The sequence below is a fragment of the Kogia breviceps genome, chromosome 19, assembly GCF_026419965.1.
Source record: "Kogia breviceps isolate mKogBre1 chromosome 19, mKogBre1 haplotype 1, whole genome shotgun sequence".
NCBI classification, from domain to species: Eukaryota; Metazoa; Chordata; class Mammalia; order Artiodactyla; family Physeteridae; genus Kogia; species Kogia breviceps.
The window spans coordinates 12899439-12914878 of NC_081328.1; the positions used below are offsets into that span (position 1 = coordinate 12899439).

The 15440-nt window shown below is 53.7% G+C and overlaps 1 protein-coding gene across 7 annotated transcripts in view; it reads right to left on the minus strand.

Annotated features, from left to right (window-relative positions):
• Positions 1-11409: 11409 nt before the first annotated feature.
• The window catches only part of RPH3AL (rabphilin 3A like (without C2 domains)), a 129972-nt gene continuing 125941 nt past the window's right edge, over positions 11410-15440 (minus strand). For all 7 annotated transcript variants that reach the window (XM_067020649.1, XM_067020648.1, XM_067020645.1 and 4 more), the window contains 2 exons: positions 14319-14464; positions 11410-12553 (listed from right to left, as the gene is read on the minus strand). In XM_067020649.1, the coding sequence (XP_066876750.1) occupies positions 12485-12553; positions 14319-14464 (215 nt within the window). In that variant the 3' untranslated portion in view covers positions 11410-12484. The remainder of the gene's footprint in view (positions 12554-14318; positions 14465-15440) is intronic.

A 15440-nucleotide genomic window follows, 5' to 3' on the forward strand; every position in this document is an offset into this window, starting at 1 on the left:
CAGCTCCCAGCCTCCCCTGCTAGAGCTTGCACCCGGAGACTGGGAGCTATTCTGTCCCCCAACTGATCACGTAGAGTGGGCGCAGCCAGAGAGAGCAGGCGAGGCAGGGCATTCACCGCTGTTCTCATGAGTGAGGCACCAATCCGAGCACGTGTCATGCATTACTTCGTGTAATCTTCACTACTGTTAATCTTCAGGAGGCTGAGTCTCAGAGAGGTTAAGTTACTTGCCTAAGGTCACACAGCCAGCAGATGCCAGAGCTGGAAAAAGAACACAGCTTTGTCTGACTCCAGGGCCTGGGCTTTCTGCCCGTGACTCTTCAGCCAGCTGGTGGCAAGTCCTACCACCTGGGGCTTCTGGGGAGGACACACCTGCTTTGGGCCCTGCTGTGCGCCAGGCCTGGGATTAACCTCACATTCTCTCTCACCCCTGGGGCTGCGCGGACAGCGGCAAGCAGAACGCCTTCATTTCTCTTTCCCCAGATACCAGCTCTGACACCTCCAATTTCTACTGCAGTCACAGTGTTTTCTGAGTCAAGCAGGGTATAAGGAAAATGGCTCTTTCCCTGGAATAAGTTTTCATCTTGTTATTTCCATTAGCTGACTCTGAGCCAGTTCCACGCTGCACTGCTTGAATTCCCAGCTTGGAAATCCCTGGGCTGGGCGGGAAATACTGGTTCCCTCCTAGGAGCAGATGAGGGAGGTGCGGCCAGCAGATGGGGGGCAGGGCATGGAACACAGTGGGGAGGGGGGCTGATAAAAACCAGGGCAGGAAGGACGGGGCGTTTTTGTTTCTTCTGACTCCGGAGGAGGGTGTGTGGTGGAGTTCCACAGGGCTCTGCTGGGCTGATGGGTGTGGGTGGCAGAGGTCTGCTGGGACCCACAGCCAGGGGGGCCCCAGGAAGGCAAAGCCATTGGCAGGAAGGGAGATGGTTCCAGAAAACTAGAGGACTCTAGACCCATGCCCCGGACCAGGGCACAGAGTAAGGCTGCTTGAGGAGGCTGATTTCAGTTTTCGACAAGTTGAGAATCCTCCGGGGACCGTGTAGATGAGCACAAGCTTGAGTGGGGGGCTGGGCTTCAAATCCTCGCCCTGCCACTTGCTAGCTGTGTTATCTCATGCAAGTGGCTTAACCTTTCCCAGCCTCAGTTTCCTCATCTGAGAAGTGGGAGGAATATGTTGGCCTCCCACTGTCGTGAGGACCAACGGGCTGAAGTGTGTGAGGGGCTTAGTCTAGCATCCAGTGTGGCCCGTGGCACCCAGATGTCAGCTGTTTACGGTGAGCCACCCTTCCCAGTGTGCCTGGGACCTTTCCAGGCTTTGACACCAAAAGGCCTGCATGCTGGGAAATCCCTTAGGTGTGGGGGCACTGGGACGGGTGGTCGTCTCGGCTGCGGTCTCCATGCTCCTCAGATCCAGCAGGGGAGCCTTCAAAGTCCACTTAGGTGCTCTGGGAGAGGCTGAAGCCTTTGCTCAGGTTTCTGCGAGACCTGGCTGTCTGCATCACCTCTGGCTCGGGGGTCTTGCTTTGGCTGGGTTGACTCCATATTGTGGAGTGGATATCGTTTCCACACTAAGATTCTGAACCACAGAGATTCAGACGTGAAATTCAGCCCCTTCTTCCCCCAAATCCATTTCCACAAGGTACGTGGGTGTGCAGGTGACACTGGATGTTTCAGGTGGGGTGGCAGTGGCTTATATCACTGCAGAGCAAACAGCATCACAGGGAACAAGACAGGCCAGTCCTTCGGCCCCCTTGGGGGCATGTGGCCATGTGGGGGGCAGTGGGGGCTTCACTCGGGGATCCCCAGCCTCACCCTATCTCTCTGGCATCACTGTCTGACCTCTCTTCCTTCCTCTAAATCCCTGTTCATTTCTCTCTCTTCTGGGGCCTTGGGCTCTGGTTAGACTACGTTCTCAGGATCATCCACAATCAGCCTTAAAAAGCATTTTCCTAAACAAAGACAGTTCCTTCCCCAAGAAGAATGGTGGGGCCGAGCATTCAGATAACAGCAGGTTGTTGCACATGAACTGCGTTGAATGATCTGTGTAGACTGGGAAGGACCTCCGAGTGGGGAAAGGCGACACGGGGGATCTGTTACTGCTTGTGCAGGGCTTGCTTCCCTGGCTCTTTCAGAGACAGTGCTCCCGGGCTCCCATTCACTTCCCTCCTGGTGCTCCAGCCCCGGTAGCAGAGCTGCTGCCGTTGAGGGAGCCCTCCTTCCCAGGTGACACCTGCCCCAGGCTGGCTCTCACCCCGGAGCTACAAAGTCACCACCTTCAGGGCCAGAAGACCCTGGAGCACAGCTGGTTCAACCTTTTATTTAATGGGGAAACCGAGGCTCATGCTGGCAAAGGCAACCTGTCTGTACCCACACGCTCTGGAGGCAGCAGAGTCAGGACAGCGAGGAAAGGGGTGCAGCCACATGGGCAGCCGGACTCGCTTCTGCCACGCCCCTGGCAGCAGCTGCTTTGGGGCCTGGAGGCCTGGCTCCCGGGCAGGGTACTAATGGAGGCTCCCGAGACCGGGCCCTCAGCGGCCTGTTTGTCTCAACATCGGCTCTTCCCTGGGAGCCTGTCAGGTGCTTGGAACTGAGTGAGCCCCAGGCAGGAGGCCCCACAGCTTGTGGAAAGGGTAGGCTCCTGATCTGCTGGCCTTTCCCTAGGGATGGAGGACAGACGGGCCCTGGACTTGGGAGGGTTTCCATCCATCCATCCATCCTTCCTCTCTCCCTGCCTCCCTCCCTCCACCCTGTCCGCCCACTTACCCACCTCCCTCCCCATTTACCCATCTCTCCACCAGCAATATTTCTTGACAGCTAACCAGGGACTCAAAGATGCATAAGACATGACCCTGCCTTTAAGGAGACGCGGTTGGGGGTAGGGGTGGGGGGACGGACTCTAGGGAACCCAGCTCAGCTGCACCTCATCTAGAGGCTGCGCCCAGGCGGCAGGCATGAAGGGTGCCGATCCGAGCAGGCTCTGCCACGGGCGGGGGCGGGGGGCAGGGATGACAACAGCCAGCTTCAGGTTCCCTTTTCCCCATTAAAGAGCCTGGGCAGAGAGGTGGAGAAGCCAGCAGTGGGGAGGGAGAGGCTTCACTTGTCAGCTGCTCAGCAGGTACAGTCAGATTTAAAATATCCCCAAAGAGTGTCTGCTGAGAGGCAGGGGGTGAGCACGCTGAATTATTTCTCCAGTAATTGGCACTGAAGCAGCTGCAGACACCCTGCGGTCTGCATCAAAGAGCTCAGAGCTTGGCCTGTCTCGGTGGGGCCTTGGGGGCAGCTTGTCCAGGTCTCCTAGGGCTCGTGCAGCTCCCGCCCTCCCACCCCTCCCCATCTCCTGGCACTGACGAGCCACCAGGCTCTCCCTGGCTTCCTGTACAAGGCAGCCTGGCGGGCGGGGCGGGGCGGGGCGGGGCGCATGCAGGTCGGAGCCCTGGTCAGCTGCCGGTGACGGGACGGGGACAAGGACACTAGAGCACCGAGGCCCTTCACTGCAGGGGACAGCCTTGCAGGGGGCTCTGCCAGTGTGTGTCTGGCAGGGTCCCTTTCCCCAGATGGTCTGGGCAAGGCCAGTGCCAGGTTTTCCTTCAGTCTCATCCCCCCCGTGTGCAGAAGAGCCTTTGCTGGCCCTTCAGATAAGCAATTTGAACCGACTGGTCACGCATGTTTTGTAAACGGTTGGATCTTTCTGTGCGTGTGCGTGTGTGTGCGTGTGCGCGTGTGCGTGTGCGTGTGCATGCTGTCCATCTCCCCTGGCAAGGGCCCTTCCCAGTGCATTTCTGGCTGGTGCCTGGGGCACCTCTCCCACTGTGGGGCTCTCCACCTGGTCTCCTTATGCCGGAGGCTTCTCTCCCTCCCTGGGGGCAGAGCGCAGGGCTGGGGCAGCCTGGGGTGGAGGATCCAGACAGCTCGGTCAGTTTCCAGAGGCTTCCTTCCTGCTGCAGAACCAAACAGAGAGATCAGGTCAAAGGGAGCCCCTATGTTGGCAGCAGGGGTGGGGATGGGTCCCAGCCCTGCCCCTGGGACTTTCCGTCTCTCCACCCCCTCCCAAGGGACCTCTGGGGAACCAAATTAGAAAACTATTCAGTCTAGCTGTCTCATCTCGTAGATGGGCTGGCAGCAGGGCCAGACAACCGGTGTACCCAGGCTGCCCCTCAGCAGACCCTCCCCGGCAGGCCTTGACTGTGGATCTGGCCATGCTTACAGGGTCTGCACACAGAAAGAACAGCCAGGCCAGCCAGGACCAGCTACATAATTTGCGGGGCCCAGTGCAAAATGAAAACATGGGGGCCCCCTGTTCAACGTCACTGAGAATTTCGAGACAGTGACAGCAGAGCCTGAAACTGAGTGTGAGGCCCTGTGTGACTGTTGTGCACGTGCCCGTGAGGCCGGCACTGAGGCCAGTCAGGTTCCAGCCGTCGGGGGAGCCGCTGAGGTCCCCGGGTGACTGCTGTTCCGCATGCCGTGAGCCACAGGGGGCAGAGAGACGCAAGACAGCAACCTGCATTAGAAGGAAAGGCAGAGCCTCTGTGCGCTGCTGGTGGGAATCGAAAATGGCGCAGCTGCCGAGGAAAACAGTGGAGATTCCTTATAGAGTTAAGTGTAGAACTACCATATGATCTGGCAATCCCACGTAATCCAGCAATACACCCCAAAGAATAAGAAGCAGGGTCTCGAACAGACACTTGTGTATCAATGTTCGTAAGAGTCTTACTCACAATAGCCAAAAGGTGGAAAAAAACCCAAACGACCATCAACGGGTGAATGGAAAAACCATGTGATCTACCCAGTAGGATATAATTCAGCCATAAAATGGAACGCAATTCTGACACAGGCTACAACGTGGATGGACCTTGAGAACACTAAGCTCAGTCAAATAAGCCAGACACAAAAGAACAAATACTGCATGATTCCACTTACATGAGGTACCTAGAGTAGTTAAGTTATAGAGACAGAAAGTAGAAGGGGCGTGGCTGGGGGGGGCAGGGAGGAGTGGGGAGTTAGCGTTTAACGGGCACAGGGCTCACTCCGGGATGATGAGGACGCTCTGGGGACGGCGGTGGTCACGGCTGCACAACAACGTGAATGGATTCAATGTCGCCGAGCCGGACACTTAAAAATGGTTAAAATTTATGGTACGTGTATTTTACCACAATAAAAAAAAAAAATAAAGAGAATGAAGGAAAGAGGGGCAGGTGGCGTGGGAAGACAAGACAGTCGTGGAGGTTTGACAGTTGAGATGGGTTGGGGGCTGTGGAATTAATTGCAGCTCCCAGTCCTGGAGCTCAGGGGTCACGTTCAGGTGCGGCTCCCACAGCCCCGGGAGGAGTTGCAGGTCAGTCCAGAGACAGGCTCTGGCTCCAAAGGTGCCGAGAGGCTATTTGATTGATGGAAGCTTCCTGCAAACCCTCTAAGCCAAATCCTCCTGCTTATACAGGCCTGAAAAGACAAACTGCTTCCCTGAACCTACCCTGGGTCTCCCGATAAGGGAGGACTCAGGAGAGCGTGGCGTGTGCTCAGCCTCGCTGGGCATGAGACAGCGTCCAACGTGGGGGCAAAATCTCTGCGCAGTGACTGAACTTTATTCTCACTTGTTAATTAGCAGAAGGAAAATACCCCAGGGGGACAAGGGGCTGACTCTACCCTACTCAGCTAGACACTATGATCTGTGTCCGTCTCTGCCTACACACACCTCCCTCCCCGCACTGAATCCTGATTTGTTTGGACCAGACCACCCCCCACCCCCCGCTCAACCCAGCATGGTCTTTGGCATCTGACTGCTCTGCGTTCAAACACAGGCACTCTCGATCACCCTGGGCCTCGGTTTCCTCTTCTGCAAAATGGGAACATTAGAAGTATCTGCTGCATAGGTGGGTGAGGATCCCTAAAGCATGCAGCAGGTGCCTGACTCAACAGATGGTGGACGTGACGATTATTACACAGCAAAACGCTTCCTCTCTCCCAGGCCCTGGCTCAGTGGAATTGAGGGCTCTGTTTGTTGTCAGCAAACAAAGTGGTGTGAGGAGGCGGGAGCTGTGAGGGAAGCGAGGGAGGGCACCGCCTGGGGTCCTTGATGGGCCTCCAGCCGGGCAGCTCTCCTCTCCACTGCCTGCTGCTCCCCGGCACGGCACTTGGGGAGAACACGTCGGAGACAGTTCACCGGAGAGGCAGGAACAGGAAGAGATAGAGATTTCAGGCTTCTGGGAACCTAGGGATGTGATGCCAGAAAGTGGGCGTTTTCTCCTTTGGGAAAGGTGCCAGCCCCCATCTTTGTGGGTAGAAGTGACTCTCGCCTGCTGGGCCTGTGGATGCTCTTTGCTCCAGGGCTAAGGAACAGCTGGGGGCGGGGCCTCTGTCCGGGGCTGGGATGCGGCAGCACGACTGGTCCCAGGCTTGTCTCCTCGTCCAGTGGGGCGCTGTGTTTTCTCTGCCAGCCTGGTCCTCGTCACCCGCCCGCCGCTCCCCTGCCTGGGTCGGTCTAGGGGTGTCAGCCCAGGGAGACACAGGTAAACTGGTTCCACTAGATCCATGGGTCTTCAAAGTTGGTCTCCTGCACTTCCCTGGTGGCGCAGTGGTCAAGAATCCGCTTGCTAGTGCAGGGGACACGGGTTTGAACCCTGGTCCGGGAAGATTCCACATGCCGCGGAGCAACAAAGCCCGTGTGCCACAACTACTGAGCCTGTGCTCTAGAGCCCGCGAGCCGCCACTACTGAGCTCGTGTGCTGCAAATACTGAGGCCCGCGTGCCTAGAGCCTGCGCTCCGCAATAAGAGAAGCCACCACTCGACGCAACTAGAGGAAGCCCGCGTGCAGCAACGGAGACCCAACGTAACCAAATAAATAAAAATAATAATAATAATAATAATCTGCCTGCCAATGCAGGGGACACGGGTTCAATCCCTGGTCCGGTAAGATCCCACGTGTCGCGAAGCAACTAAGCCCATGTACCACAACTACTGAGCCTGTGCTCTAGAGCTCACGAGCCACAACTACTGAGCCTGCGTGCCGCAACTACTGAAGCCCTCGCACCTAGAGCCCATGCTCTGCAACAAGAGAAGCCCCCACAGTGAGAAAGCCCGTGCACTGCAACAAAGAGTAGCCCCCGCTCGCCGCAACTAGAGAAAGCCCGCGTGCAGCAACGAAGACCCAACGCAGCCAAGAAAAGAAAAAAAGTTGGTCTCCCCATGGGAAGGATCAGCATCACCTGGGAACTTAAAAATGCATGTTCTCAGCCCCACCCTGGACCTCTGAGCCAGAAGCTCTGGGGTGAGGTCCAGTGACCTGTGTTTTAACAAGCCCACCGGGTGACTTCGATGCTGCAGAAGGGTGGGGGCCACTACTGAACCTCAGCCTCTAACACTGCACTTGACACTTCAGCAGCTGCCCCGTCAATACTGGGTAGATGAACCATTATTCCCCGAGGGGAAGAGCACGGCCATCTTCTGTGTCCCAGCCTCCATGCAGCCACCGCACTTACCTTCTTACATCATCTGAACAACTCTTGAGGCAAGTGCCACAACTGAATCCTACGGAAGTCATGACTAATAGCAGTGGTAGGAGTTTTACGAGTGCTTTCAAGTTTTTAGTTTCCACAACAATCCTGTGAAGGAAGTATTATCCCCATTTTACAGATGAGGAAGCTGAGACAGAGAAGTACCCATAATTTCAGGTACTAAGTAGTAGAGCTGGGATTCAAAATCAGGTATCCAAAGTTCATGAGCTTTCCACCTGTGGTCTCTTTTAGGGACTACTTGGGTTATCTAATATTTGGGACAAATCATTTCTGCACTCCATGATTTTTACAGATGACACAGAACATCCTCCACCCCTAACTGTGAGAGTCTCAGGTTCAAAAGGTAATTTGTAAGTTGGATGCTTGAGACTCAGAAAGCAAGGATTTCTTGGTTCCCAGAACCCCCATAAAGAACCCTTGACTCCTGGCAGCTCCCAGACCCTGGTGGGGGTATCTGCATCCCATCTCTGCCCTAAAGCTGAAGGCTTCCGGGGTTAACACATGATGAAACTGCTTCAGAACCCCATCAACCCTGTGACACATCTCTAGGAAACACATTTGGAATTCACCCTGGAGGCTGTAAGGATTGGGTCCTTCTCCTAAACTAGGTCTGGTCCAGGCACGGGGTTCTAGTGGGAGCTGAGTGTGGTGGCTTGTTGCTACATCAGATCTGAGGAGTCTAAAGCGGGTGTCGGTCCCAGCACAGAGGTTCCTGAGAGCCGGGAGGCAGAGGCAACAGCCCCGTACAGGCTGGGCATTTGGATATAGGGACCTCTGGGGCTGTATCTTCTCTGCCAGGCAGCTCCTCATCGCCTCTTTATCTTACTTTCCTGCTATGGCTCCAGGGCTCTCACCCATATCCCACGGGTTTATCCTGTTTGATACATGTTTTTCCACAAAAAATTCCATTGTTAGAAATATAATTTGGTACACAGTTAAAAACTGTACTATAAAGCTTATAACATAGGGCAGCAATCTCCTGCCCCCCCATCCCCAGCCCAAGTCCCTCTCTAGGCAACCCTTAGAACTCAGCCATTTCTGCTGGTGTTTACCTTTGTAGTGCAATCTCAGGCTGATTCCACTTCTTGATTTTTCAGGTTTATATATTATATATCATGATATAGAATATCATGATATCATATTCAATCTCTCCAACACAGGCATGCTTCTTATCCTGTTTGTACATCCTTGGGTACCTCTCCTGTCCTCATGCTCCAATCTGGGCTGGCTGGCCCTGGCCTCTAGCCCCCACACACAGCCACTGCGACTGTCTTTGCCCCTCTCCTCTGTTGGATCCTCAGTTTCCTGTGTTCCTGTGTCCTGGTTTTCTCCCTTGTTTGGTTGGAGCACATCCACTAGTAGCTGCCTGAGAAAGAATGCATGGGAGGTAAATTTTAAAAAAACAAAACAAAACTTCACAAGTCTGAAAATATCTTCATTCTACTGTCATTAAGATTTGGGTGGATATAAACCCAGATTAGAAATTATTTCCTGCCAGAATTCAGAAGATACTTCTTCACTATGTTCTGGCTTCAAAATGTGCTTTGAGAATTTCAAAGCCATGTTAATCCCTGACCCTTGGTATATGACCTGTTTCAAAAATTTTTTTTTCTCTTTGGAAGGTCTTAGGACTTTTTTTTCTTTAGGATTTTTATCCTGGTGTCCTGAAATTTCATGATAAGGCTTGCTATAGTTCCCTAAATTTTTATTCTGAAAGATTTCAGACATATAAAAATAATTCAAATATGACATGCAATGAAATATTATAAATATTACAAACCCATCTCTCCATCGCTGAGATTAGTGAAACATTATCAGTAAAGTTGAAACCGTTCCTTGTGCCTCTTCTTCTCAAGATGTATCTTGAAAGCTGTTGTTTATCCTTCCTATGCATTTCTTTATTCTTCCACTGCATAAAATATATGTTAATATATAACATTTTTGCATGTTTTAAAATCTCTATATAGACGGTGTCATAACATATTTATTTTTTCTGCCATCTGTTTCTTTGCTCAGTATTGTCTGTGAGAGTCATCTATACTGAGCGTGGCCTGACTAGATCACAATTTATGGATCTCGTCTTCCATCGATGGTATTTAGGTTGTTCCCAGTTTTTAGCTAATAAAAAGGTACTGCTCTCAACATCCCGTGCACATCTTCTGGAGCACACACAGAGGAGTTTCTATAGGGAAATGGTTCTTGGTTCTGCCAGCACGTGGAGTCATCTGGGGAGCTTTACAAAACCCTGAGGTCAAGGCTGGGCCCCAAATTGATTAAACCAGAATCTCGAGGGGTGCATCCAGCAGGAGTGTGTGTAAAGCTGGCCAAGTGATTCCAATGAGCTGTCAGTGGTGACCACCACTGCTCTGGACCAGTGTTCCTCAGAGTATGTGGTCCTCCGGCCAGCAGCCTCATCTGGGAACTCGACAGACGCATGTGCTCAGCCCCTGGCCCAGACTTGGTGGGTGAGAATCTGTTTTAGCGAGACTTCAGGTGATTGCACTGCACCTGCAGGCCAGGTGCACCTTCATCTACAGGTATTGGCCACATGGCAGCTCACAATTTTCTCTCCTCTCTTTTCTGTTTCTTGGCTTGAAATTCCTATTAGTTGGAGGTTAGACCTTCTGCATGGATCTGCTGTTTTGGTTGTCCAATGGTCTTGACTTTTCCTTCTTTGTTTCGGTGTTTTACTTTCTGGGAGATTTTCTCACATCTTCCATCCCTTCTAATGCCTTTTAAAATGTCTGCTATCATATATTTTAAAAAAATTTTCAAGAGCTTTAACACTTCCTTTTAAAAAATGGCACTCTCTTCCTGTTTCATGGGCAAATATCTTCAGAGGATTGTTCTCTGACCCCTTTCTTCTGTGTACTGGAGTCTCTGTACCTTCGGCTGTTGGTTTTGGCCAACTGCTGGTGCCCCTGGCTGTTGCCACTATGACTGTAACACAGCAAAGCTAACAGGAAGCTCTGTACATGTGGGTAGGGCTTGGGAATGGGGGCCTCACAGTGGTGACTGGGTAGAGACTGGGGAATTGTCAGTTTCAGGATATGTCAGTCTTTTCTCTTTGCTCAGTTTCCCAGAGAGAAATTCAATAATGTCCTGCCTTGGGGTGGCTGGATGGAAACAGGCCCATCTGTCAGCAGAGGAAGGGGGCTGAGGGTCTCCCCATTAACCATCGCTTCACCATTCCCAATCCAGAATCCTTCTAGTTCAACCTTGGCCAGCTGTACACCTGTCTTCTACCAGGATCAGAGAAGGGCAGTCATGTGCCATCTGGGCTCGGGCCTAACCACTTCTTCCAACCAATACTATTTTCACACCGTCTTGAACTTCCGCCTTAGGGATACCTGGTCCCTCCATGTTCTGAGCGTTTGGGGGATTCTGCAGAGAAAATGGGCTTGTTGAGGGTGGCCAGCTCCCTTAGACACTTTGGGGAGTGGGGGAAGCTGGGACTAAACAATTTATATTCTTCCATCTTCCGAAGTTTTCAGACCTCTCTTACCTGCTGCCATCTTTGCAGTTCATGCCATTTTCATTCCTTTATGTCATTTTGGTGGGGTTTGGGGAGACAGAGGAGATACAGATGTGTTCAGTCCACAGTGTTTAACCACAAATCCTTGCCCATTTTACACGCATTTTGACACATTTATATATAAGTTCATGTAACTCATTTTGATTACTTGTATTTTTACTTTTTACTTAGATGGCCTTGTTTTTCCCATTCAACGTTAGGTTTGTGAGCCCTTCTAAACCCACGCAGATCTAGCTCATTCCTTTTACTGTGGCTTAGCAAGTGTTCCAGCAACCAACGTACCACATCTTTTTCCACCCATTTCTCTACTGATGCATCTCAGAAACACAAGTGATGGTGGCCTTTTGATCAACGCGCTGGCTCAATGCAAATTCTCATCTTTATTGTTTTTATCCTGAAGCATAACTCGTCACAGGGAAACAGTGTTTTTATTACTTTTTTTTTTTTTTAACTGTCTGCCAGCGACTAGGGCAAAAGAGCTAATGGTGGGGGCCTGCGGGCCTGGAGAAGAAGGCCCTTCGAGGACCAGGCACGGGGTGGTCAGGAGGGAGGGTGTGGACGCCAAACACACAGAATCACGAATTCTCTCTCCTCCAGGAAAGGTTTTCCAGAAGCATCTGCCCACACTTTGAATTAAGTGTTTTTCTGCCAAACCGAGCCTACTGAAGAGGAGTGAATTAATGGCTTAGGGAGTTTCACGCCCAGCAGGGGGCTCAGCTGAAGGCTGCTTGCTCTTCAGTGAGTGAATTCACAGTGTTCACCAGAACCCTTTCCAGCTCCAGCAGCCCTCCGGGAGGCCAAGGAGGCCTTCCAAGAAACCTAACAGAGCCAGGTTCAACAGCGGCTCCTGCGCTGCGAGGGAGGAGGCTGCATCCATGTTCAGAGCCGCAGGGGAAGGGGGAGGATGGGTGGATCTCTCATCCCACGTGCTCTGGGTTCCTCTCCCGGGGCCACGCTCAGGCGTGAAGGGTCACGCTCAGGCTCTGATTTCTTTTTCCATGAATACGAATATGGAGAAAGCCCTGCCTGGCACCCTCTGAAATTGCACTGCATAGGGGAAGGCCCCAGAAGGTGGGTCTGAAGGCCCTTCCAGTCCAACTAAGACGAGAGCAAACTTAAAATGAACATAGGGGTAGACTGGGGGTGGGGCTGGGGGCAATAAATAAAGGTCACGGCTGAGGGGAGGGACTGGGGTGGCGGCGGAGAGGGGGGCTCCCAGGAGAGAAGGGGTGCAGAAAGGCACTGGGTGGGGGGAAGCAGACTCAGCCCCCGCAAACACTGGTTGGTTGAGTCAGAGGTCACGTCCGACAGGGCTGGCGGTGGGGGGCCCTGGGACTGGTCGGGAAGGAGCCGGGGAGGGTCTGGCTCCAGCTCTTTCTCTCTCAAGCTCTTCCACTGGAGAGTCTGTCTCACACACCAAGCACGCCTCTGCTCAGGGCAGGCAGAGGGGCCCGTCGCAGCCCACGTCAGCAGCAGGGGCTCGCCCAGGTGTGCCTTTTACCTTTGGGGGAGAGAAAAAAGGCCACTATAGGGGGAGTAGAGGCAGAGTCCCACCCCAGTGACAGTGTGAACTCTGGGAATGAAATGCAGGGAAGGCTGACTCCTTGCTGGAGCGGCCCGCACCTGAAGCAGCTGCCCTATCTGCAACCAAGCGGGGGGCTGCCCGGGAGGGCCGGCGGCTGCGTGCTGGGCCCAGCCCTGCTCCGCTGTGCTGCGTCCTTGCAGGCAGGTCGCCCAGTCCCTGTGCTTCAGTGTGGCCATTGATGCCTGGGCTAGTCAACGCAGGTGATCTTGGGATGCCAGCAGGAGCAAATGGACATGGGAACATACAACCTTCCTCTAGGCCAGTCCTTTCCAAGTAACAACTTAAGCCCTAGAACCCTGTCTACGTGCTGGGCCACACAGCCTGCCCTGCGATTACTGGACAGTTCCTCAAGACCCACTCAGGTAGGTACCCCACATGGACCCTGGATCTTACCCTCCCTGCAACTTGCAAGGGGCACGATGTGGTCCCCATTTCAGTGATAATGGAACTGGGCACTGAGAGATCAAATATTAGGTTGAATCTTACGGATTTGCCAATATTTAACTGTTTTTGATCTACAAAAATGCAATTTCATGTGGTTCGACCTGATGGTTTGCCCAAGTTCCCATGGGTACAGGTGGCAGGGCTAGGACTGGAGCTTGGGCCTGCTTGGTTCCAAACTGCCCTCTCTGGGGGGATTGCAGGAGGCGAGGGTAGTGGGGAAAGGGCGCAGGCCCACGGCGCCTCCCTCCCTGAGACCTGCCCACCCAGTGTCACAGTCTGTCTCTGTCCCTCATGACCATCAAGAGGGGAAATGAGGGAGGAGGAGGGAGGGGAGGGGAGGAGCGCGCCCACAGGGTTTCCTGGTGGGCACTCCCCACCCCAGCGGGCCTGCAGCCGTCCCCGTGCGCGGCAGGGGCACCAGCTGCTGCGCCGACCCACAGTGATGCTCTGGCTGTAGACGCACTAAGTCCAGCTGGCGTTTCTTTCTGGAAGGAGGCTAGGCGCCGATCGTGCACCTGCACAATTTTCTCCCGCTTGAGTGTGAGAACTCCCCTGTCCCCCAGGTGCATGGTGACCTCAGGTTGGCTGGGGCAGCTGTGAGCTTGGACTCTTGCCCTCGGCTTCCACACCCATCACATGGGGATAATAAGCCTCCTGTCTATTTGGCCAAGAGAACGAAAGTTGACCTTGGAAGTGCAAGGGCCGGCCGGCCTCCATGCCGTCAGCTCTAGGGGTCCTGAACCCTCCCTCTTAGGATTTGGGCCTGCCCTGGCCTGGACTCTGTTTTGGGTGAGCTGATTTGCCTTCCTCGGCTACGCAGCAGGTTTCTGGAGGTCAGGGACCGTCCCCCACCGCACCCGGCCCAGCCTGAACACGCACTGCCTGGCGAACAGCAGGTGCTCTGAAAACGGAGTTACTGTGACTGTTAGGCAGGAAGGGAAATGCTCTGAAAGATGATACATTTCATAAAGCAGAGGATGGAAACAGCCATTGTTACAGTTACTGAGAATGGATAGGGATGGTCACCACTGTTCTTTTGGGTCCCTCTCTCTGTTCATTGTGGGCACGGATGGGTCTGGCTTGCCTCTGTTCGATGGGCACCTGGCACAGGGCTCGAAAATGCAGAGAACTGAAAACACCCCCCAGCACTCTCCAGCGCAGACAACTGAAAACACCCCCCGGCGGGGGGCAGATAGAGAGGAGGTGGGTAGGTTGGAAGGAGGAGCTTGGTACTCACTGTGGCCTTTAGGGTCCGGCCAGGGTGGGGCCCCCCACTGCAGGTCGGCAGAGCCGGTCCGGTCTCGATGGCCAGGCTGCTCTGGCTCCCTGAGAGGTGGCTGGGTGGGCGGGGAGGCCCCATCTTTGATGACTCCACGCCACCACCTGCAAGAAACCACATGAATGGTTCAGGGCTGGGTCCTTTGGGCCTTGAACTGAGACAGGGACCATCTCAGCCTGACAAGGAACTGATCTAAAGTCTCCTCATTTGGAATTGTGACCTGTATCTATGGAACCATCTGCCAGAGACCCTTCCCCTAGGAACCACCACCCCCTCTTCCCCATCCACATGGCTGCCATGTTCTAGTGGGACCCCACCCTCTGGCCACTGCCGACTGGTCCACAACCTACAAAGGCAATCGAATGGGCCCTGAGATCATTTCACTAAGGAACAAGTAGTTACCCACATGCAAACTGGCAGTGAGGATGGGCCTGTCCTGCCCTCGGAGAAGGAGGGTGTTGTGGGGAAGCGTGTGAATTTCTGTTAACCCAACAAGAGGGACATTCACTGCTGCCTCTGTAAACTAAAGGATCCTCACTCAGACACGGTTGTTAGCCCCTGCCTGGCCCAGAGAGCAGAGGTGGGGCCTGCAGACTGCACTCCATCTTTCCACCTCCTGACCCCTTGGTTGCAGCTGAGAGCTGGTGTGAAGAGAGGGGACAAGAGCTGCGGTAGTGGGAGGAGCGCAGTGTAAAACCTGCCCTGGCAACCAAGGCTGGCAGGTAAGTGTCCTCCATCCTTTTCTAAAAGAGAATCTGCAGCTTGAAGGGGCCTAAGAGATCATCTAGTCCAGGGACAGTTTTCACCTCATGCATCAGCCCTGCCTACTGGTACTGATCCCTGGGGAAACTGCATGGAGGAGGATTCTGAAGCCATGTCGGGCTCTGTGGGAGAGAGTATCACGATCAACTGGTAATGTCTGCCATGGGCACAGGAGTGCCAGGCATTGGCATCTCTGACCTAGTCCAGACTGCCACCCCCGGCAGGAATTCCTTCCGTATCAGTTCTGGCAGAAGATCACCCAGCCTTCCATTTCCTTCCAGTTTGAGGCAGTTGTTGAAAAGCTTTCTTCTTAGGTAT